At 34.3% G+C, this 24,155-nt stretch overlaps 1 protein-coding gene across 17 annotated transcripts; it reads right to left on the reverse strand.

Annotated features, from left to right (window-relative positions):
* Positions 1-1,907: 1,907 nt before the first annotated feature.
* Positions 1,908-19,030, reverse strand: LOC134245246 (uncharacterized). Of its 17 annotated transcripts, XM_062727526.1 has the most exons (13): positions 18,875-19,000; positions 18,218-18,268; positions 17,960-18,031; positions 16,472-16,565; positions 16,180-16,325; positions 12,270-13,637; positions 9,666-9,782; positions 9,219-9,278; positions 8,636-8,713; positions 6,284-6,498; positions 5,119-5,236; positions 4,030-4,287; positions 1,908-2,439 (listed from the first exon to the last, which is right to left on the reverse strand). In XM_062727526.1, the coding sequence occupies exons 3-12, from the start codon at positions 17,999-18,001 to the stop codon at positions 4,039-4,041; spliced, it is 2,487 nt and encodes an 828-aa protein (XP_062583510.1). In that variant the 5' UTR covers positions 18,002-18,031; positions 18,218-18,268; positions 18,875-19,000; the 3' UTR covers positions 1,908-2,439; positions 4,030-4,038. The 17 variants fall into 17 exon arrangements, 14 of the variants coding, with proteins under 14 accessions (XP_062583510.1, XP_062583508.1, XP_062583515.1 ...); XM_062727524.1 differs by lacking the exon at positions 18,218-18,268 and having other exon boundaries at positions 18,875-19,030; XM_062727531.1 differs by lacking the exons at positions 4,030-4,287; positions 18,218-18,268 and adding an exon at positions 4,456-4,579 and having other exon boundaries at positions 18,875-19,030.
* Between the last annotated feature and the right edge of the window lie 5,125 nt (positions 19,031-24,155).

Genomic DNA, 24,155 nt, shown 5'->3' on the forward strand with positions numbered 1-24,155 from the left:
TAACTTTTCAGAAAAAGATATTTTCTATTAACCGTCTACAAAATATCCAATGTCTGGTTTTCCACCATATTTCAATGCCTTGTTTCACTGCCTCATTTTCTACTTAGTATATAGTGTTTCAAATAATGAATACTTTGGATTTACGAGACAAAGTTGAAAAGTTTTATGCAAGTTTTCTCAGAAGAATACATCCTTAATCGTATCCAATATAGTGTCTGCAATATTTGATACATCTGTTACATCCAGAGTAGCAAGAATGACGTTTACAATGATACATGTATATGAAATTAATATTTTCTCTTTTTTTCTATAATATGACTATTATGTTGCTACAGCATTTCACAAAGAAATATGATAAAACCTTATGGTTAGATTAAAATGAACATCGATTTCTTGATATATGTAATTTTAAAATGCTTGTACGGGGTAAAAATTTTGACTTTTAATTAGACTATTCTGATAACTTCAAAGAACCTTGAAGCACATTGAAAGGTATATAATGACAATTCTTGCATGAAATTCTTTAATTTTCAAGCTTCATTTTGAGACTTTTTGAATTAAATTATAAATCAAAGAGTTGTTCTTCCCGGCTGAGGATCGGAGTCCCTTTATACAAAAGAAGAGTTGAAATTTTGTTGTGTAATAATGAAAAATATAAAAACTCTAATCCAGAAGTTATTTGTTTATAAGTATCTAATGCCAACATAATTTTTTTATTTTTTGCACTGTAAATTCATATTCCATCTGGGATGTTATATCCCTAACAGGCTATTATATCCCATTTGGGCGAGTGGTCACAACCTATTTAGATATTTTGTCCCACGTAAAGCAAGTTGACAATGAAATACTGTGTTTCAGACGTATCGCTAGATCTACAATGGTTTTTTTTTCTTCAAAAGCACTCGTTTTATACATTAGCAATTTTCTGGAAGTACACAATGAAAATGGTAAAATTTTAATAGAATTGCACATAGCATATGAAAATAGGGTATTGTTCTCTGATCAACAAATTGATTTCAAGAATATTTTATTTTAAAAATATTTGAAAAAAAGCATCTCACGAAAAAAATTCAATTTCTGGGAACATTATTAATATTTTATTTTATTTTTTGACAGAAACAATAGATGTATATTTTACAATATCGTCTCTTTTTGTAGTTCTCTATTTCAGTAAAAAAAAAAAGGAATAATTAAAAGATGTATATTAGTATTTTTGATAGTACATAATTATTATGTTAGATCATCCAACAATGTCATTAACCATAATTTGTATAATCATATGTCTTATTTACTTAGTTTGGCACATTCAATTTTATTCCAACGAAATGTCACCCCTCGGTACAAAACTTTATTTGATACTACAATTATAGAAATTTTATTGTACATAGTTTCCATATCTATCACGCGCAATAAACGATAAAGTTTGAAAATCTAAAAATTTCAAAATTTTCATTACTCTTTGTGGCCATGTTGCACTGACAATTTCAAGGAAAAATTATCCTGTCTTCTATGAACCGTCTACAAAATATCCAATGTCTGGTTTACCACCATATTTTCAATGCCTTTTTCACCACCTCATATTTTCTACTTAGTATATATCGTTTCAAATAATGAATAATTTGGATTTATGAGACAAAACTGAAAAGTTTAATGCAAGTTTTTTTTTTTTTCAGAAGAATACATCCTTATTCGTATCCAATATAGTTTCTGCAATATTCGAAACATATTGTGTTACATCCAGAGTAGCAAGAGTTGAGATTACAACTTCACTTTTTTAATCTCTTCAAATTGTAAACCCGTAATAAAAGTTTTGGATTAAATCTTCTTACACACTCAGCTTCAGTTCTGTAACATACAGTCACCAACCAAAAGGAGTTATGTTTCTCCACAGAAGAATAACTAGCACAAAACATTTACACTTTTAATGTAGCATCAATGCCATGGTAACAACAAATGTCTTGACACCGTTTAAATAAATTACAATTTTCTAAATTTTTAAAAACAAACCGCACGGTAAGCAGGAAAACATATACTCCTTTTACAGAACTACCTCTATACAAAATCTCGTTTGCAACTGAACAGGTTCTCGGAAATTCTCGCCGTCCAATTTTTCATCAAAAAAACTAGCGAAACGAAAAAGGATGTATGGAGGTCCAAACGACACCTAACATAAACAACTATTTTCCTTTGTTGTATATTCTAAAACTCTACCTACAATGTATATCACAAATGTTGCCTTGTTTAAAACAATGAAAAATCTTTCTAGAAACATAGATTTCAAGCAATATAAATAATTTATTTACAGTTGTATCACTAGAAAGCAGAAATATATTACATCTGTCCATAATAAGGTTAATGTATAAATAAAAGTCTTTTAAATGCCGGTTGATGGTAAGAATTCAGGTCGATGTCCTCCGCTCATTTTAAGATGCTGTGTGCCTTGAAAAAATGTAAAGAAAATGTTATAACAAATGTTAAACAAAGATAGAAAATCTAAAGAAAAAATGGTATTAAAAAAATATATAATTCTTTTTTTTTTATTACACTTTAATATTCATTATTTTAATTTGCATTGATTATATTTAATAAAACTCGTCTAACTAATTAAAAGCATAGAAAGGGCGTTTGAAATAACTAAATGCTGATGTGTGCTGAGCCAAAGATTTAAGCAATCTGTCTTGTTAACTCAAGTTTTTGTTTCCAACAACAGTTTTGTTTAATAGAAGCATTTCTGATTATGTCTTTTTTAAATTATCAGCTCAACATGCTCAGCGGTTATTCATTTCTTAGTGGCAAACAGAGTTAGAATCAAGAGCATGCAATAGGTGAGGTATTGATATTCTTACCTGAAAGTGACACAAATAGTAGAAGAAATGGTACGAGTATATATATAAAGGATAGTGTGCTATGATAGTGCATTGTAATGATATAGAACTATTAATGTGGTGCAGGCCAGAATAAACATTTGTGACGGTATATATTTATGCTAGGGTTTGAAGTAGAGGGGTTATGGAACAGGAATAATCACAAGGGCCAATAACATACTTGATTTTACGAGATATCTCCACACTAGTATACAAAACAGAATCTCTTTTATACAAAAGGTAAGAGGACAGCAAAACTTCATTACTTCAATTTTTCTATCGATATGTAGCAGTACATGTATATCCTTATCACATCTGCCTACACAGTTTCGTCTCTCAGTAGATTCGATCCGCAATTCAAGAGCAAGAGCATGCTCTACGTACAATAATTTTTTTTTAAAACGAGACAAACTTTTGACCAACAAGTTGATTAAACAAGGATATTAACATTCTCATTTAAAGTAATCATTTTGCAAGTTCTGTGGTAAATACAACGACCTTGTTATCAAATACAATCTATCACTCAGTCAAATGCTAACAGGATGGTTTTCATTTTAGTTGATAGGTCATTATTTACACACAGAAATGTCTAAGAATTTGTCCGTTTACCCGATTATGATAAGGAGCAAACGACAGGTGTGACCGGTAGGTAGGGAATGCTTAATCCTCCGTGGGACCTGATCCCACCTCTAATGATTAAGAGGTCCATGTTTGCTTTGCTTTGCAAAGTTAAGATGAACTTTAGAGCTTGAATACTGTTCGATATCTCCATATTGCATACATATGCTAAAGTGATCAGGTAAAATCCTAAAGAGTATGTTATGTCCCCGTGGGATTAAAATGGGTCATCAAAAATGAATTTAAATTTATTCTTTCTGAAAGGATTAAAAAGATAAACACCGGTTGTAAAATGTTCAAGAGTTCTATAGAGGCTGGGTAGTTTATTTTGGGGGTTATATCCGATTTGGAGGAGGTTTGAGTCTGGATAAAAGTCAATAAAAAATCTGTATAACAAACTTGGGGATGGTTCAGAATGGTTTGACGGTTTTGTTGTGGATTTTTTGGAATGTTGAAGTACACACTAGAAGAGGATAACACAACAAATCTACAGGACAGAGGTTTCTAGCTATAGGGGTAAAATGTATCCAAAAGTGAAAGAAAATACCTAAATACGTCAAGTTTCGTTTGGAGTGTTTACGGAATTTTCACATTCTTTTGTAGTGTTTTCGGAATTTTCCCTCTCTTGTGTAGTGCTTACAGGATTTTCACTTTCTTGTGTGGTATTTACGGAATTTTCACTTTCTTGTGTAGTATTTTCGGAATTTTCACTATCTTGTGTAGTATTTACGGAATTTTCATTTTCTTTTGCAGTGTTAATGGAAGTTTCACTTGATTCAACTATAAAACTGGACAATTCATCACCCTAAAAGAAAGACAAGATAATTTTGATGTTAGAGCAAGATTTGTTTTGGCATGAAGACATTATGGAACTCTGTTTGTTGTGTTATCCCCTCTACAGGTTGTGGGTTAGTGCTAGTCTAAGATCTAACACTACGTGTTTGATTACAGTGTAACCTACTTCCAAGGGCACCTTAAATTCCTGAAATAGGACATTATTTGAAGTAGCGAGGGTCCTTCCTATTCTTGCATATTACTCGCCTTACGCGTCTGCGCACATCTGACATGGGTTTGTAGTCATCGTCCTTTGACTTGGTCTGAAGATAAGGTGGCCATCATCAATATGTAAGGTATACCTTGATTGGTTCTTTTAGTGATTTTTTAATTGGGTTGAATGATAAATATGATGTCATGTCATATGCATGATCTATGAAGACAGCTGCGCATTATACACAATGAACGAAAGCACAAACTTAAGCAACCTTACTTTACTTCCTGTATTGAATTTATATTTCTAATAAAAGTAGTTTAAGGTGGATTAAAAGGTTAATGTAAGAGAACTTACATATCAGAGGTCTGAAAATACTCTCACAAAACTTCAAAAATAGTGATCAGAATTATTAAGAGAGCTTTAATTTAACAAAATAATGGAAAAAAAAATAGTGACCTCAATAAAATAATATAAATATACTGACAACAACAAAAAATAAACATAATTTTTCCTTTTTTTCAAGAAAGAAAGCAAAAGGATACTAGAAAGAAGAAAATTTATTAAAATTTTAATTTGTTTTCAGATTATATTGAACTAACTACATTTATAGCACTAGAAGCTGATTTGCAGCCCGAAGTCACTTACAGGCACACGGATAGAGCGAAAAGTGCTAGGAGCAGGAGTTTGAGCTCGTACCGATGGTATTGAACTGCTTTCCGTGATTGGGGCCAGGTTTCTAGTAGTAGCGGTAGAGAATATTCCCCTGTAAAAACTTTAAATTCAAGAAAGAGAAAGGAATAAAAGGTTAGTGAAAGGTCAAAAAGCCATTCCTATAGTCTGGTGCCATCCTATGCTCTCTCTCATTGCGATCCACTTTGATTTTTATTTTTTGATTTTCAAAGAGCCAAGAAGCGGATGGAAGATGAAAAACACAAGCAAGTTTCATACACAAAGCAGGTCTTCTCAGTAATTAAGAAGAAAAATATCTTGTTTATTTCTAAAATTACATTTGAAAAATCTTTATTTCAATAGATACAAAGAGGAAATAAATTTAAATATTTCTTTACAGGATTAGAAAATTATTTTTTAAAAATATAAATAGCTACATAAAGTACTATGCAAAATTGAATTAAAGAATTAAAGCCAATCTAAGATACTGTGAAAATACTACTTATAAAAATGAAATATTTAAAATCTTTAATGTAATCTGAATACATTTCAAAAGTTATAACACATGCTGAAATATCATGCAATTTATGTGTAAAGCTCAGATGAGACAAAGAAATGAGTGAAGAAAGAAAGAACTAAACAAAAAAAAGATTGAATTTAAATGAATGTGTCAGTTTGTGGATTTTTAAAAGGGATTTGGGGGGAAACGACTAAGTTCTACACCCGGTTAATCGGATAAGGATAGGAAGAGAAAACGGAACGGAAGCCTTGATGTGTTTCTATGAAAGTCATTAACTACCAGTAATTAAAATGAATTTGGGGTTAGAAATTAGACCACACCATGCGATTTCAGTGTCCCTAATATGTATTTGTTGTTGGCATACCCTACATGTATAGCTACATTTATTATGCATACACCAGGTCCGCGAAATAGTGGACTGTAGGAGTGCTGCTTCAGCATAATTCAGCTTTTGAAAAGACTTAAAAAGACTTGAAAAATAATTAAAAAGTATTCTTTTACAGAGGACTTTGAAATAAAAATATCAACATTTGCAGAGCCAGTATTTCGCGAACTGATGTTTGGGCATACACCAAATTCCTATAAACGCCAAATGTCTCACGAGATATTACGAGAACTTACAATGGGTCTCTTTCTTCCATTTCACTATACATTGCCAAGACCTTAGTCTTGACGTCCCTTTCAGTAGTTATAGAGTCTGCATCTAAATATCGGTCCATTAATTGTCGGTGACGGTCCATTTTTTCTTGGACGTCCCGTAACTGGGATCGAACATTAGCATATACCTTGGGTGTAAAAAGAAGGTCTTTTGGCGCTATGCGTGACTCGAGACGGTGCTACAAGCAACACAAAATAGTTTGAATTTTAATTTGTTTTTTTTTTTTTGGCATGTTTAAATAAATGAATGAGGAATATTTAAAAGAAAAATTATCCGCGTTTTTTTTTTGGTTTGATAACATACAGCAAAGCAAAAGCAAATAAAAAGAAAAAAAAAAAGGAAGCATTATTTCTGCTTAGTCTTTTATATAGCAGAGTCTTTTTTTTACAAAGAAAAGCTCATTACTTTTATTTGAATAATAATCATAAAACAGAATCTAAGACGATAGTGACACGAAAAATATAAGGCAGAGCAGCTAAAATTTACAAAGCACATTCGCTCAATGATTGAAGACCCTATAAAACTGCACAATATTGTGAAACTTTAACATTGGACAAATACATGTATACTGCTCAAATCACTTGCTGATACTTTTGTAAACTAGCTAGTACCTGTCGTAAGACAGTAATTAAGACTGCAACTGTCATGAGACAGTTATACCTGTATAATTTTTCCTCTAAATGTACGCTAGCTCATTTGTACTAGCTAGCAGAGGAGCCACAAAAGATAATAGATATAAGATTTGTATACATCAAACAAACGGGGCATGGAAATGAACATGTGAGCACATGACCATGAACCTCTTATGTATGTATTCCGATTATTAATTTCATTACCGGTCAAATGTGAAGATTGTGATGAAAAGAGGTAGTTTCACCAAAAAAAAAAAAACTTTTTAGCTTTGGAATTTTTTAAAAAATGGACCCACGTTGGAGCTTGAAAAATAAGTCATTTTCGACCTCTAATCCACCAGATGAGTGAACAAGAAACTTCGAAATGAAACCTAACTGAAATCTGTAGGACAAGTTGCAAATCAATTTTCAATGGCTACTGCGAAAATGTAGAGATCAGACTGCCATGTTTCTTTAAAATCAAAAACGTCTTTTTCCGACTCATATTTGGCTCCAGGATGAAAAAAAATCTTTTGGCATCTTCAGAACACTCCAAATTATTTTGTAAAAGATGAGATGGCTACTGCTTACAATACATAAAGAGTTCTTGGAACCAAGTTTTTCGTCCAACAATATTTTGTCCACGGTGAAAAAGAACACCCTCAAATAACATTTAAAAATGCGGTGGCTGTTGTGTAAAATGTATGAGGAATTATGGGAACCAATTTTTGTGTAATAAAAAGGCAATTGTTAGATCTCATCTGACGCCAGGATGAAACTGAAAAATTCCGCATTGTTCACCTCCAATTATCCTACAAAAGATGAAATGGCTACTGAGTAAAATATATGAGGCGTTCTTGGAAACAAGCTTCCGTAAAAAACGCCATTTTGGGATCCCAGGGTGAGAATGAAATTTATTTTAAATATTCAGGACAGTGGACACCAACATTGCAAAAGATGAAATGGTTACTGCAGAGGGTACAAAAGGAGTTTGGAGAATCAGGTTTTTGAGAGAGAAGGGCTTTTTCCAACTCTTATTTTGCCCCATGGTGAAAATTAAAACTTTCAATCCTGTTACACATTTACATGACACTTTTTGTCATATACCAAAAAATAGTCACTGCTTACATTGTAAGAGGAACTGAAGGAAGAATAATGTGTTGAAGGCGGATGGACAGGCCAGGATTTTCAAGAATTTCTTTCGTTTATAAAAAGTGCGGGTAAAATGATTTAAGCATGCATTTTGACACTGAATTTTCATTTAAATTTTAAAAATTTAATAAAATGGACATCCAATCCAATTACGCTAAAGGTAACAGGATCCACTTATCTTCTAAATGTGAGAAACTTGCTGTATATATAAATAAAAATGAAACTGAAGGAAACCATTTAATTAGATCCCAATGTTTTCAGCCTCAACACTTGGTGGGATGATGGAAAACATTAGCAGCACATCAAGCACTCATATAATAGAAGAAAACGCCCCGAAAGACTTAATTGTAGCACACTCTGCCAAAGAGTGTATTTTTCACTCAAGGAACCCACTTAAGGAACTTCTATGATTTTAATTGACACAATGATAAATAACGAACGACGAACAATTGTTGATCAAAAATGAGAAGACGGCAAAGGCAGATAAGCTAACACTGAAAAGCAGAGACAGTCACAGTGAGCGTCTAGAATTAATTCTACAGTGGTACAAACCTTCCATGAGAGAATATCACTCTTAGGTTTTTTCACGATGTCCTCGTAATCGTCGAAGTACGAGCCCCTTGATAGATACTGAAATATTGTGGGTAAACGAGGAATGTTCTGATAATGGTGTCATTTAAATTCAATCTTCCATGCAGAATGCACCATGCAGCATGATGGTTAGTTGTTTGAATGATGAGGCATGCTATGAATGGAAAGGACTGTTTGTTTGGCAAAGAAGCAGTGTTTTTGGTGAACAGAACGAAGTTGATGCTTATCAACAACTTACTGTTCACTCCTGTACCGAAAGAGAAAATCTCAAGGCTCTTTTGGATCGCAATCTTGGCACATGTGCAAATACATGTTTCTGTGCTTTCGTCCATTATATACTCAGCGCAACGCAGCCTAAATATTAAAGTTTTGCAAAAAAGAAACCAGCACAATCATCTATTTATACGCAAAGTGTTTTAAAACATCGTTTTTTTTTATCTCATTTTGCAATTTTGAACGCGGGTTGGAAATATCCGGTTTTATATTTGACGTGCTGCTTTCCTTTTGTTCGATAAAGCAACTGCAATGCGAACATTATACTCACAACCGGCTTTGGTGAAGCGTGCAGATGACTCGTAGGCATTTCAGCTGGTTCAGTGTGACCCTGAAACATCGATTTTATACATGCAGGTTCACTACCAAACTGTTGGAAACTAAACAGGGTACTGTAGATCACTTATTAAGTCTTGTTAACTTGTTTTATTTATTCAATGCCCGAACAAGTTTATATTTATTTCTCAAAGAATGAGACCGAGTTGATTTGAAGAATGAAGATGGTGCGTATCCTCCAGAGCAACAATATCTTGACAAGTTGTGAAAACCACGAATTTCATAAGTGATGTACAGCACTTGATTATATGAAATGTAACATAACCATTTCTCTAAAAACGTTTAATGATCCTGATGGACTAGAATTCCAACTACTCTAACATGAGAGATGTTAACTTTGCTGTGAATTAAGAGTAAAGGACTATAGTGACTATATAGTTACCTCTTCTCCCCAATGTTTCTTTAAGTTAATTTCTCTGATGACAGCGGCAGCGTATTTTGACCTGGGTCTCTTATTATTAGGGAGGACTACGTCTACCTTGCTTCCAACAAGAGCCGCCTGTCCAGTAACAAGCAAAATAATCAAGAAGGGGAAATCAGACCAGTAATCGCCAGATGTTGCACATTTTTAATAAAAATTAAAATTAGTCTAATCATTTGGCTTGTGCAACATCTGACCATTAAAAATGTCAAATTTTAGCTTCTTGAAAAAATACTATGGAAATAATTGACAGTTTTCATTAGTATTTGCTACCGTTACTTATTATTGAGAAGAAAGTCATCATCTGAGAGAACACCGAGTTTTCAGTTAAAGAAATATGAACAGTCATTTCTTCCTCAGTGGAGTATTTCGAATGGGACACGAGCTAAACACGGAACGCAGACAGCCGCCGAACTATGGTTAATGAGAAATGAATGCAATGACATAATTTGTGTATCTCTTTGACATTTGAATTATTTTAAATCCTCAAAAAAATGGATTGTGAAAATTTGAAGAATATGACTTTAATGATTCGTGAAGTGGAATAAAACCGAATGGAAACCCCGTCCAAAACATTAATAGATTTAATACAAATCTGTTATTTCCAAAAGAAAGAATTCACTTTAAGTAAATTTACGATGGTGGATTTGATGCTTTTCCTCTTCCTTAAAATTTTCTTTTTGACAAATTCTTTTTGTGTTTGGTTGTTGACGACAAGGTTGTTATAACTAAACTGTTCAGCTTTCTTGTAACATAAAAAGAAACAATAATTAAAGCCATGCAAAAAATGTATAATACATGCCATACCCAAAACGATCTGAACGGTCATTCGACCATTCATTTCCTCATGCTGCACAACGCCTTTACATACATGCGAGCTCAAAATCAAATGCCTGAAAAAGGGAACATCGTCAGTGGGTTTGCAATCATAAGCACATCTTAGCAGCGCGCACGCGCAGTCCTTCCCATGAGAATAAACATGAATGATTTGAAAAATATGTCTTCGCATTGAAGCACAATTCATTAAAAGTATCAAAAAAAAATACATAAAATGTTCTTTGCTGCCAAACATACAATTATTTCAGAAATATTCACAAGCTTGCAGCCACGGCTGAATGGGTTCTACGATTTCATGAAAAATGAGTTAGAGCTGTCACTTAAGCGGGCACAATGGTCAAGTTCATCGTCCAATCAAATTCCTTGCATCAACACCAAACCACTGTAAACGGTTTATATTCGCGGTGTTTTTGTTTTTGAAGATGCGAAATCTAAAGTTCTGGGTGCTTTGAAATGTCTTATGATTGGATGTAATGTTTGCCAAAATCACGAATATAAAACGTTTACAGGAACACCAAAAACTTTAAACTCACAACTTCAACAATAAAGAATAGATGGAATGAGAAGATGGAGAAAATGGCGTCACCTTTCGGGCAAACTTTTTTTTGTATGGCAGTGGTGATGCAAGTACTCGTAACCGTGCCTTTGTATATTTTTCGCTGCTCGGTGGCAGTATGTAATCATAACCGTTTTGGTACAAGTATGGAGTGTACAGCCTAGAATACAATGGGAATGCCAGGGATGTACCATACATATAATGGGATCTTGTATCGACACCTCCCGGTGTGTCCACGTAGAAATTGCGACGCGGAAGATATCTGTACCAGGGGTAGGCATAAGGACTATAATAGCCACGTGAATAGTCACGTGAATAGCGCCATCCAGCCGTGACCGGCTTGCGGAAATCGACTTCAGCAGCAACTGAAGCACTTCTAGGTCTGACTACGACTACTACCTCTCTGTTTGCCCTTCTAACATAGGAACGAGGAGGGGGCGAGGCGCCTCGTGGTGGAACAGACGCTCTAGCACGGATAACTGGAGACACCTGCAGGGCCTGTGGTGGCTGAGACCGTGCACGTCTGGAGGCAACTGCTATCCTGGGGTTGTGATAAATTTCAGAGTCCACCTGTATTCATAGAGGGAAATTTGTAACGTTTTAGACTGCTGAAAGAGAATTTCGATTATTAAAGATATACAAATTTGAGGATACATGACAAATGATGAATTCCGGACCCAGTCAACCGTTGATTTTTTTTTATCTTACTTTTCCCCCCAAAAAGCCACGTGATCACAGAATTCCGATGTTCATTCTCATGGGTACTTTCTGTACTTGTCAAGCACACTTATTCAAGCAACCCACCGTCACGATCTAAAGAAGCCGAAGCAACGCTTGCAAGGGCTAAAAGAGGAAGAACCAATAGTCATTGAGTATATATGTAAAGTCACGCCTACAATCACTACAAATATCATAAACAAAGAACATTGCAATACCCATAATACCTCTAGTACTGTATTAATTTTTCAGTTAGTCATACTTGCATGTCGAATAACAAGATATGTAAATGTTAATGGGCTTGGAGCTATTGATGGCGACAAAAAGAATCGTCTATACATCCAAAAACTTGGGATAAAAAATATTCAGGTCGTGCTTGGATTATCTATCTCAGACAGGATTTCCAGGATGCAAGGAAGAGGAACATCATCGAAACCGTTTCACACGTGATTTACCTTGATTTTGATTTTATCAAGAGTGGAAATCCTCATCTCTTCTCCTCCGCTTTCATAAACTGCCACTGTTTGAGACCTGTCTGGTGACACGTCCCTGATCGTGGAGACTGGGGATGCTCCTCTAGATCTTTGGCTCATTGGATAAATGACAAGTTGGTCCTCAGACCCATCCTCTAGGCGTTTTCTGTAACTTACAGAGGGGTAGGACTTTTGATATGAACGTGAATGTGATTCGGTGAATGGAAGAGCTTTATAGGAGCTATAATAGCTAGGTAATCTTCGATAATTTCTTGTAGCATCATTAAGAGCTCTATATCCACAATCGAGTCTCGCTCTGATTTCCTCTCTAAAGGATCGCATATCGTTAAAATACTTTTCAAAGGCCGTGTCAGTGCCCACAGCCACAGCATATGTACCTGGACCTGTGGCCAACATTGGTCCCTTCAAAGGTAGTGGTCTTGAGATATACTGAAAACCTAAATCTCCATGTTCAGGATCCTTATATTCTCCTTCAACACTTAAGACAAGACTAGCGGTTTCGTACCCATCGAGGTCGGTTTCTGCCAATAATTTCCTGGCTTTTGCTGCCGTTTCTGCAACAGTTTTGTGGAAGAGAAGATCATTAGTCACGGCGGACCTTTGAACTTCTGTCGATTTTGGGGCGGTATAGGGTGTGATGGAGAAGTCGGAAGAAAGATCTGGAACCTTTGATCGGTAACCATCTCCTTCATCATCGTCATCGTCGTATGTTATACGGCGTCTGGGGGCAAAGGGTACATATTCCTCCTCAGGACTAGGAGATCGATTTCGCACAATGTAGAAGCATTCCCCGGGTGTTTCGGATTCATTATCCTCATCTTCATACCTATATTGATAGTCATAGTCACTCATGTCATCAGAAGCTACTTCATAGTCTTCACCAGTTCCATAATTTCGAACGCTTGGCGATCTCCTTCGTAATTCTAACAATTTCGAGAAATGCTTTCCAAACCGAGGCTTTGGTTTTCTACTCCTTCCTCTGCCATCGTCACCAAACTCCCTTTCTGGAGAAGCTCTCGGGCTTTGGTATGGCGATATCACAGGGGAAGACGTTAAAGAGCCTCCAGTCTCCTGCCTCACGGATTCCCGGATGTTGCGTGCGCATGCTAACGCGCGCATAGCTTGTGATGACCACTCATGTGGAGAAGAGGGTCCCCTCTTTTTAAGTGATCGAATCGAAGGGGGCATGGAAATACCCCTCTTGTATTTAGAATCCTGTGGCAGGGCCCCTCTGTAAGAATCTGCTGTTTGAAAACGCCTAAAGGGTTTGGGTGGAGCGGAAGCCTTCATATATGTTGTGGGCAGAGGTTCGTTTTCTGTTGACGTGGGCTGCATGAACATGTGATATCATTATATTTCATTGTTTTATTTTCAACATCAAAGCACAATTCGTGACCGTTTCTCTTGTTTATCATGTGTATCAAGCTCAATGAGTTTTGTTACATCATCAAGCTGATTAATTTACACATATATGCATTTAATATATTTGATAATATTTACAACACATACATTTTTCAGACTCTTGGTTAATTTGTATATACATATTAATTGCTTGATACACCTGTGTAAACAAGAGTTTAATATTCTTGAGCTATTGTTGTACAATACTGTGTGTGCTAGGGCAAAAGAGGGATCTCTGAAACCAAACTGTGAGCGAGGAATGGTTTAAACTGGGTCCAAGAACAAATCAAAGTCAGACACCCTTTCACAAAAAACTTTTATAAAATAAACTACAGTGCTAGAGAGAAAGGTAGAATTTCCTAAAAACAAACAAAGCTTTCAAAAAGGTGATTCAGCTAGGCAGCTTGAACTTGCTTTCAAAAGCGTCATGGTTTTATATCTTTTCAATACTGTATTTTCTCATTAGCAAACAAAACTTGCGCTTCTTTTAGCTGATCATAGGATTTAACTGCTAACGTCGATTAAGAGTTCTTCAGAGCTTCTGATAATTGCTATTTCATGTTCAAAATGCCGAGTTTTGATAAAACTTTACTTTATAGGATTATCAATTACAGTTTTGTAAACCAATGAGTATATGTTTGATATTATTCATGACGTCAGAGGCTGAAGTTCAAGCTTTAAGCTGGATGATTTACAAATTTAATTATAACATTCAAGAAGAGCATCTCAAAAAGACCTGTCAGTAAATACACACAATTCAATGGTCTACATACTTTTAAATGTACTGGTTACATTTATTTAGTTATTTAACTGCTCTAAATTAGACACACGCAACCAAACTATGAAAATGTGTGTACACGGTTGTAATTAAAGAACTTTAGTACTAAAAAAGTGTTTTAATGCTTGTAATAGTATATTGTAATGATTTAATTTTACTTGTAACACGCCATTTGATTGGATAAAACATTTTATCCATTTTGGATAACATAACTTGCCTACGTCACAATGAGTTACGTCAAAACGTGACGTTACTTTTAAAATTAAATTATTGTGAAGCCTTATTCTGGGAAGAAATTATCTCATTGTCTGCAATGAAATTAAATTATAAGGAATGAAGCTTATTTCAACTTATATTATACGATATAACAAAACTTGGGACAGTTTACGCTTTTTTATAAACCGCTTCGCGGTTTATAAAGCGTAAACTGCCCCAAGTTATGTTATATCGTATAATATAAGTTGAAATAAGCTTCATTCCTTAATTATTTTGCTTTCTTTAAAAACAAAAAAAAAATAGAAAATTTGTTTGTTTTTTTGGATATCCTAACAGTCTTTTTAATGCAACGCTATGTTTAATCTTAATTGATGGGAAAGAAATATGTGATTTTAATACAATTTACATATTTAAGTGTATATGGAAAACTACTGCAAAAAAACGTAAATATACAATACCCAGTATCACCAAACATAAAACATATTAACTGATCAAGGGACGAATGCATTGCAAAGGAAGGTAACTTTAATATAATTTGATTAAAAAAATTAATCAATCAAAAAGAGAAATAGGAATAAAACAAGTTTGAATGAAAATTAGATGGTTAATGATGACGAAATATTTAAAAAGAATTATGTGAAACAGAGCTTTGTGTTCATGACCATGTGTAGTTGTAATCAAATATACGTATGTAAGGCTACATGTAATAATAAATTGATGTAATGGCAGAAAAAGTACGAATTTTACTTGATCACTTGATTTTAACAACATTCAGAAATTCTCCTTCCTCTTACGAGATACAACAGCTACGGTTGGTCTTCCTTCCAAATTAAATTTATTTATACATTGTATTTGGATTATTATTAGACAAACCGTGAATCTACTAAGAATACCTAATATGTCTTTTCAGATTTTGTCGTATTCTGTCTTAGTAGGATATCAATATATCTCCATGCAACAAGAAATTAATACTTACCATTTGGCAATTTTGCCATAAAAATAGAGTTCTCATGTATTTACAAATATAATTATGTCATTTATGTGTATGCATAATTTGTCTTTCTTAGAAAACAATATTTTACTCCAAAAATGTTACTATTAACGTATTTTTCTCCTGAAAAGATTTCCACATGAAATTTACGTTCATGAAGGGTGAATTATATAAACACGTTCTTTTCACATCAAAATTATAGGAAGTTTTTAAATGTCATTCTGATTTCCTGGCATGTTAATTTCACGTAATAACAACAAATTGAACTGAGACACATTTAACATACGATGTTCGATTTCTTCCTTTATATCAATGGTAGAATACATGCAATGTACATGTACAGTGTATTATCAACATTTTTGATATCGTGCTCATAAACAATTTTTGTAATGTACATGTATTTTCCTGTGTTTCAGCTTTTATGAAGTATGCCGCAAAAAGGAAGGGGTCACGTGATTAGGGTACAGAATAAAAAGAGTACTCACAATGGCTTGATTAGCATGTTTTAGGATCTCCTCGTCCCTTCTGTGGGAGTTAGAGGCCAAATCGTAGGCGTCATCTACGAAGTGACTGGTCAGCATCAGTTCACGATTGACATTTTTGCGGATTGCGTTCTCTTCCCCGCTGGTATCTATATCAATAGAATGCAAAATAAATAGAGAAGTCTATTTAGTTGAAAACCAACCAGCATGAATGCCATGTTATTTTTACTGGTTTTCATACATTTTTTAAAAAAATATTTAATTTGATATAGCCATCATTCACAAGTAACCTTACCCAAAAACTGTTTGCTGGGAACATAGCGGGGGATATATGTGTCATCGTAAAATCTGGGTACGCTGTAGCCCCTTCTAGAGTAACTACGGGAGCTCTGCAAATAGTTTCAAACAAATTAGATACATGTCTCCAATTTTAATATTTTTTTATAAACTTAAAGTATATTGTTTAACATTAAAAACGTATGTTAATGACTCGATAATATCCTTTAAATTCAGTATACTTGATTATTTTTTCAAATAGGATTAAACGTTGTTGTATTTTTTAAATTCTAAATACAAAAGACATGATTTGCATGTGGACATATATTAAAAATTCTGGTAAGAAAAGATAAATAGACTATCATATGTTTATTTCCAGTTCGAAATAACTATACTTTTTCTACATCTTTATCTCATTTCTTTCAGTGTAGAAAGTCATTAAGAACATTACTTATGTTGATATGAATCAGATAGCTTCCGCATAGTAAGCAGAACTCGACGCGAAAACAAAAGTTCAGCCACGGCTAAGTATTTGTATAACATTGTTTGTATTTTCTATTTTAGACCGCAAACTGCAACTCGAGCCGATTTGGCAACGGTACAAGAAGAGAGATGTTTTTCCATGCAAGAAACGAAACCAATGTAACAGCTAAGCATATTTCGTTACTCAGTCACTGGGCAACATATTAACACTGACACACAACAAAAATATTCTCTCCTTCTTAATTTGTTTTTAAACAGTGCAAGTTATCTAGTCTTATGTAATTTTAACCCACTCTCTTTTTCTGTAAAATTACCCTTTTAAAAACTTTTTTTTTTCGATTCGAAGACTTCTTCTAGAAAAGATGCGTAATCCTTCATATTGCTTCGTATTGAAGACTTGAAGTAATTGATCTCCTAAAAATACCTATCGAGTTGAAGAAACTACTTATACGCCCAATCTTTTCTTTTTATCTTCGTGATGATATTGGTAATTATTTACTTTCAGGAAATAGAGACGTCATGGTAAATCGAAGATCGACATCTCGCACATAATCTCAGTCATGCTGAGTTAACTAATCCAGATGTAATGCACGTCAGTGCGCGTGCGATCAAGATCATATATCACTTTATTCTTAGAGGGGAGCCCTGTCGATTTATTATTTCAGATAAGAAAATATATAAATAATGCGTTCGAAGCAGTTTATTTCAATTTAAGAATCCTCGCAAATATGCTTTTCTGTAGGCATTCTAAGCGCTAGTTCCATGCAGCAATAACATAAAACAGACAATTATTTTTAAGTAAAATAATTAATTTTGGTTAATAAATATTGGGTATACTAAATATTTTTGAACAACTATCGGTATGTGAGCCTTTATGTAATAAAACATTGTTTGAATTTTGGGGTGAAAACTCTACCAACTATTTTGCACAAGGTCTATATTGTGCATAAATCACCTCTACTTCTTTATGTTGCACAAAGTCTACTAAGTGCCCAAATCATCTCTAGTTCTTGTGAAAACTCACCCCGCTGATGAAAGCCGGAGTCATAGCTCTTTTCCTTGCCATACCGGGTAGCTCGCCTTAGTTAGCCCGAGCCTGCCATACAACATTAAAAACGAAGTCTTGAAAACACATGCAAGCACAAAATCAAGAACAATGCAAGGCTTTTTAGCGAATTTTTCTTCTCATCACAGTTGGTTCAGTGAAGTAAAAATCCTCTTTGAAGTCAACCTTGCATTATTCTTCTGCAAAAAAAATATTTATCAGCAGCTAAATTCATACCAGGTAGGTATCTCCTCCGGGCGTGATGAGCAACATTTTGTCTGTATGTTCCTGGTTTAAATCAAAATTTTAAAAAAAAGTCCAAAATGAATGAACACGATTAATGAATGATAAGTAAAGTTGCTGAAAGCAGACGAAAAGGGGAGATAATTCTTGAGCAGACGACCCCCACCACAGGATACTAGTAGTACTAAGAAGTTAAGTTCCCCGACTTTATAAGGTGGCCAGCGTTCCTGCTGCTTTAGTCAACTCCAGAATTCTTGAAACCCTAACACCAAGTTTTATCCTTTGCGATCCGGGTTTGACGCACGTGGGTTGGACAACCAAGACAGGAGAGCGAATAGTATTTCACTGTCATGACAGTAGCAGTGAGATGCTATCTGACGTTGATGAGAGATAGAATAGATGATGAAGAGGATGATAGCTTAGCAGCTTCGTTTGTGGAGAAACTTGTCGTCATCTCAGCTGGGATGAGATGACTTGATAGTACATGTAAAGTGCTGAATGTACATGTCTTAAATTTCATGAAAAGCAGCTGAATGTAGTCTGTCATATATATACATTTCAAATTAAAAAAAAAAATCAGTTAAGAAGATAAATTATGGATAATTTATGAATTATTTATGATTCAGTAGTAATAAATATTTGAATACTTACAAATCGGTTTATCAAGCGAAAGGTAGAAAAATCCTGAATTTCAAAACAGCATGAAGGAGCAGAGGAGCCGACCCTATTCTACACAGAGCAGAAACGAGTGGCAGAAGATGCGTTTTAGAGGGCAAATCTATTTTGATTTCAAGGGGTATCAGATAAAATTTTTGAAAATAAAAATCTGTATTTTTATCAAGGGTACAATTTCAGTGCAGAAGATACGAAACATATAGTCTGAAATTTTCAGAAGGGACAAAACAAGCGACAAGGATTATCTCTAGTCAAAGAAACAAAAATGGCTCTAGAGAAATACCCCTTTGAGCAAAATGAACTCGTCTTCTGACGGATTCTTGTTATGAAGGAAGACACTGCCTAAAAATGGATAACAGTAAAAGGTGCGAGCTCGTGTGCAGTATTCTCCTGTACAAGCCAATATAATCCAGCACTAAGCAACCGATGTACTATGTACATGTATTCGCATTAACAACAAGAATATACTCTTCTTGACGAAGAAATCAAGATAACATAAAGATCTCACGTAATGAATCTTCATCTTTGTGCTGTGCTGCTGCATGTCATAATTTTGCAAGCACATGTACAATCTTTTTCCTAGTAATGCAAAAACCAAGGAAATACGATATGCTATAGTGTGAAGTAGATTGTGCTTGCTATAAAATCATCAGAAGCAGTAACGACGAATTCGAATAATTTTCAATAGATTCTTCAACTGACTTAATTAATTGTTAGTTTAAATTTGAATTTGTTATTAATTTATGATGTCTTTTATCTGTGTTCATGCAACTGGTCATTTTCTTAACTGAGAAAACTAGCTAGGTTCAATTTCTACTGATGTAAATTAATCTCTTCGTTCTGCCATTTTTATGTCACAATAAGCAAGTAACGGTAATACTATAAAGTCATTTTGATTGAAACAATAAAACTATGAAAATTGAATTTCGCTTCTCTTCAGACACCACATCCCTACCCCAACACGCACCTGACCGGAAAAATATTTTTTCTTTGATTAACAGATTATATCTCTGCCCCCTCCCTTGGGCGGTTCCTCCCCATACCTGTACAGATGCGACCCTCGATAGAGCCCTACACAAGTAACAGAACCAGAAAGTATATGTTTGTTATTTTAGCAGTATACTTTCAGGTTTGCATGAGAACATTAACACCAATATACAAATGTATATGATTAGGTACACCATGCCAAGGTTACAAGGTGTTTGTTGGTATGTGATGTTATTTTGACTCATAAAATGGTGAGAAAGGCTATCATATGGATGAAACCTTGGATAAAAAGGTCATTCTCGGATAATATGGACACCGATATAAATGCAGCCAAAGTAAATCATCTGACACCGAACAGTTGGTCATTGATTAAAAACATCCATCGAGCGCCATTTTTATCGCATCTTGTTCATCAAGACAACGTTAATAAGTAATAATTCATACACAAGTGGCATTGTTGTCGTGCATTTCCAAGAACATGGAATATTTATATCTTCTTTATAACAAACACATGAACATGCGTTGATGTTCATGTGTAAAACATAAACTTAGATCCAAGGTTTAAGGAAAAATAAATATAATTTGATGGTAACCATGCATGTATATTCATGGTGTTTTAAAAAGCCTCTTAATTAATATCAACTTATATATATCGGAAAAAGCACGGAAGATGCAAATGTTGCATTTTCTAACGTTACATTTTGTCTTGTAGGTTCGCTTTTAAACTGTTTCACCCAAATGATGTTGCTTGTGTTATGGGTCAGAATTACCCTAAATGCCAGCAAAGATCAATAACACAATTTAAACTTAACAATAATTTATTTACAGTAGTTTATAATAAGTATATGAAACATAAAGTACAATAAACTTAGTGCGTGTGTTCTAAAAATACATACATCAGAGTGTGTGCAAAAGGTTTTTTCTGCACACAATGTCCCAGTGAAAATATATCCCAGTTATATCTCAATAGTGCTTATACGACAAAGTATCTTTCAAAAACAATTATTGTATATGCATTGAATTGAGACAGAAGGTATTTATACAGTATTATAAAAAAAAATCTAGAATATTCTCACGAAAACGCTGTGAAATTGTTAAAACATGATAATATATTTCTGTGTGGAAACAATCTGGACATATACAAAATATTATTAGAATGTTTTTCAAGGTAGATAAAATGACCAAAAACTTGTTGACCAGTTCTGGAATGTTCAAGAAACTTAATGTTACTAAATTAAAAATTATATACATAATGAAAAAAGTTAAATTAATTCTTACCATAAACACTTGTTGTACACAAGATGGTAAATGACCTTGCTCACAAGCTAACCTCGTCATATGAGACTTGTTCTACTGAAGCTTCACCTTTGCGAGTTCACTTATAAGCAGGAGAAGGGTGGGTTTTCAAACGTCCAACGGCAACATGTTGACCCAGGGCTTATGGCATTGCGAGGAGGCAAAGTACAAGTTCATAAACTAGTAAATCTAATCAACTACTTACTAATAGTAATTTCACTTTTTTAGATCATGACAGTGTAGCAAGAAAGGACAATTAATGAATAAATATGGTTGGATCAAGAAAATCCCGTAACACTCAGATGCTCTATAATATAAAGCATCGTGGGAAACCCATGGTCAGTCTTGCTTTTTTTTTAGCTCACCTGACAAGTTTTTAGTAGCTTTTCTGATTACAATCAAACTTACGTTTGTCGGAACGTGGTTTTATCGTTGAAAAACTTTTCACATTTTCGACTTCTTCTCAAGAACCGCTGCGGTCAATTTCAACCAAACTTGCCACAAAGCATCCTTGGGTGAAGGGGATTAAAGTTTGTTCAAATGAAGGGCCACGTCCTCATTCAAGGGGAGATGATTGGGAATTAATGAAAATTTGGTGGTATCTTTTAAAAATCTTCTTCTCAAGAACCACTGTGCCAGGATAGATGAAATTTATGGGGAAAAATGCCGTGTAAATAAGGTAGTGTAGATTCAAGTTTGTTCAAATCATGACCTACAGGGTAGGGCGGGGCCAAAATGGTGAAACCAAAGTTTTACATAGAAATATATATATCCCAAAACATTCTTTAAAAATCTTCTCAAGAATAGCAAAGCCATGATTGATCATATTTATATGGAAGCATCCTCACAGGTAGACAACTGAATATATCAAATAATCAAGTTTTTTCAAATCATGACGAATTTTTCTTTTTTGATATCCAAAGGTTTTCATTAACAATCCAGGGGGGCAATTTTTAGGGGGGGGGGGGGGCAAAACACCTCGACCACTTTAAAGTTTTACATAAAAGAAATAGATAGGAAAATTCTTTAAAAATCTTCTTCTCAAGAATAACACAGCCACAATTGTTCATACTTCTTTGTAAGTATTATCAGGAGGTCTTTATTCAAGTCTGTTCAAATCATGACCCCCGGGGGTAGGGCGGGGCCAAAATGGCCAACCAAAGTTTTACATAGAAATATGTAGAAAAAGTCTTTAAAAATCTTCTTTTCAAGTACTTCAAAGCATGATTAGTAATATTTATATGGAATAATCCTCAGGTAGTGTAGATTCTAGCATGTTCAAATCATGATCCCCTGTGGGGTTAAAATTTAAGCCCCCCCACCCCCCCCCAACCCGACCTCAGTAAACTTTCAGTTCTGATCTGATATGTGCTTTTTCCTGGCCGATGTGCTCAGGTGAGCGCTGTGGCCCCTGGGCCTCTTGTTTACTCTTTCTTTGACTACGGCAAACGAAAATATAAAATGCAAAAGGCTTTTAGTTAAACAAAGCTAATTCATAGAATTTATCCCCCAGCTTTAGGGAAAAAAAGAGGATGGAAAAACCGGAAATATATGCAGACAAAAAAACGTCAACCTTAATTTTTTGTTCTTACAGGAGTCACTTTCTAATTCAAATATAAGAGATTTGTGAACTAGTTTTATTAAAAAAGCTCTTTGAAAAACTATGCATAATGTATATTTCTGACTTTGACATTTGACATAAAAAAAATTTTTGCCACTTTAAGGTCATGGAGATTTTTAATATAAAATATCATTGCAAAATACTAAATTTTATTGAAAAAAGCTCGAAGAAAACTCAAGTTGTAGTCTGGAAAAATTGCAATGTATGAAATGATGACCATAACCTTTAACATCCTTGCTTTGCCTTTTGACCTCCAAAATAATAGGGGTCTTTTTAAGCTATCAGGAGTTATGACATAAAATGTTAGTGCACAAGTTCCTATGCTTTTTAATATACCATAAAACAAAAGTATTACACAGTCACACAGAGAAAAGGTATGAATTTATGCTCTTGTTCTTTTGAGCTCAATATAGGAAAGCAACTGTCTTCAAAACATGCAAACTCAGATTATCAGGTAGCACTGGTAGCTGATCTGTCAATCAAATCAGAAGCTATTGTTTTTTTAATGATTGACAGGCAGTAAATTATTGATCTTGAATCAGGTAGATTTTGGGGGGCGTTAACATAAAATTGGGTGTTTAAGGCCACTGGGATTAGTTAGTACAATTGTCAGTAAATCTTGGACTTTCAAGCGTGGCATTCTCGACGTCACTTAATTAGCATCTGAATTTTACACAGCTTTCATTCACTTTTGAAATATACATGGGATAGAAATTCAGGCCAATGTCAACGAGTGTAGCAATTACTAGTAACCAATAATATCGTCTCGTAAGACAAAGAGGTGGGGTTTAAGTTGTTTCATCATTGTCAACAACAATTTAAAGTTCTTGATGTTATTAATTTCTTAACCAATGAGAATCTATTAACCATTTGACATACGCTTATTACGTAGTGCAGAGAATGCCACACCTTACTGAAAGTCAACGGTTAACTGAAAATTGTATTAATTAAATAAAATTATTATGATACCATAACCATCTTGTTTTGATGGATAACTATAAATACATAAATCACGATAGTCTGAGAGAACAATGGGGAGCAGTGATTTCCTATTTATTTCAATGGACATAGGAACCCTGGAGAGGGGGTTGTACATGTACCCCTTCCAATAATTTTGCTAATTCTACAGTAAACTGAAAAGTATGAATCTCCCAAGCAGGGTAAATGTTGAGGGCGAAGGTGCCTCCCCCTCAACAATGATTTTGCCGCTCTATAGTTAACTGTACAATCATCAATCTCCCATGTTGTAAAAAATCTACATGAAATTCCAATGATTATTTCAAATTGAATTTCATGTTCTAACATTTAAATTAATACTGTGAAATTACTAATTTTTGTGGGGGTTAAAATTTC

The sequence above is a fragment of the Saccostrea cucullata genome, unplaced genomic scaffold (assembly GCF_032062105.1).
Source record: "Saccostrea cucullata isolate Sc308-1 unplaced genomic scaffold, CSIRO_AGI_Scuc_v1 ctg274, whole genome shotgun sequence".
NCBI lineage: Eukaryota > Metazoa > Mollusca > Bivalvia > Ostreida > Ostreidae > Saccostrea > Saccostrea cuccullata.

What these genes read in the sequence shown, in the direction of transcription:
- LOC134245246 (XM_062727524.1), bottom strand. Translation starts at nt 18,001, where the DNA reads ATGGCAAGGAAAAGAGCTATGACTCCGGCTTTCATCAGCGGG. An exon ending in CTCCGGCTTTCATCAGCGGG is followed by an intron (nt 16,566 to 17,959) that starts GTGAGTTTTCAC and finishes AACTATTTGCAG; the next exon opens with AGCTCCCGTAGTTACTCTAG. An exon ending in ATGGAAGAAAGAGACCCATT is followed by an intron (nt 5,237 to 6,283) that starts GTAAGTTCTCGT and finishes AAGTTTTTACAG; the next exon opens with GGGAATATTCTCTACCGCTA.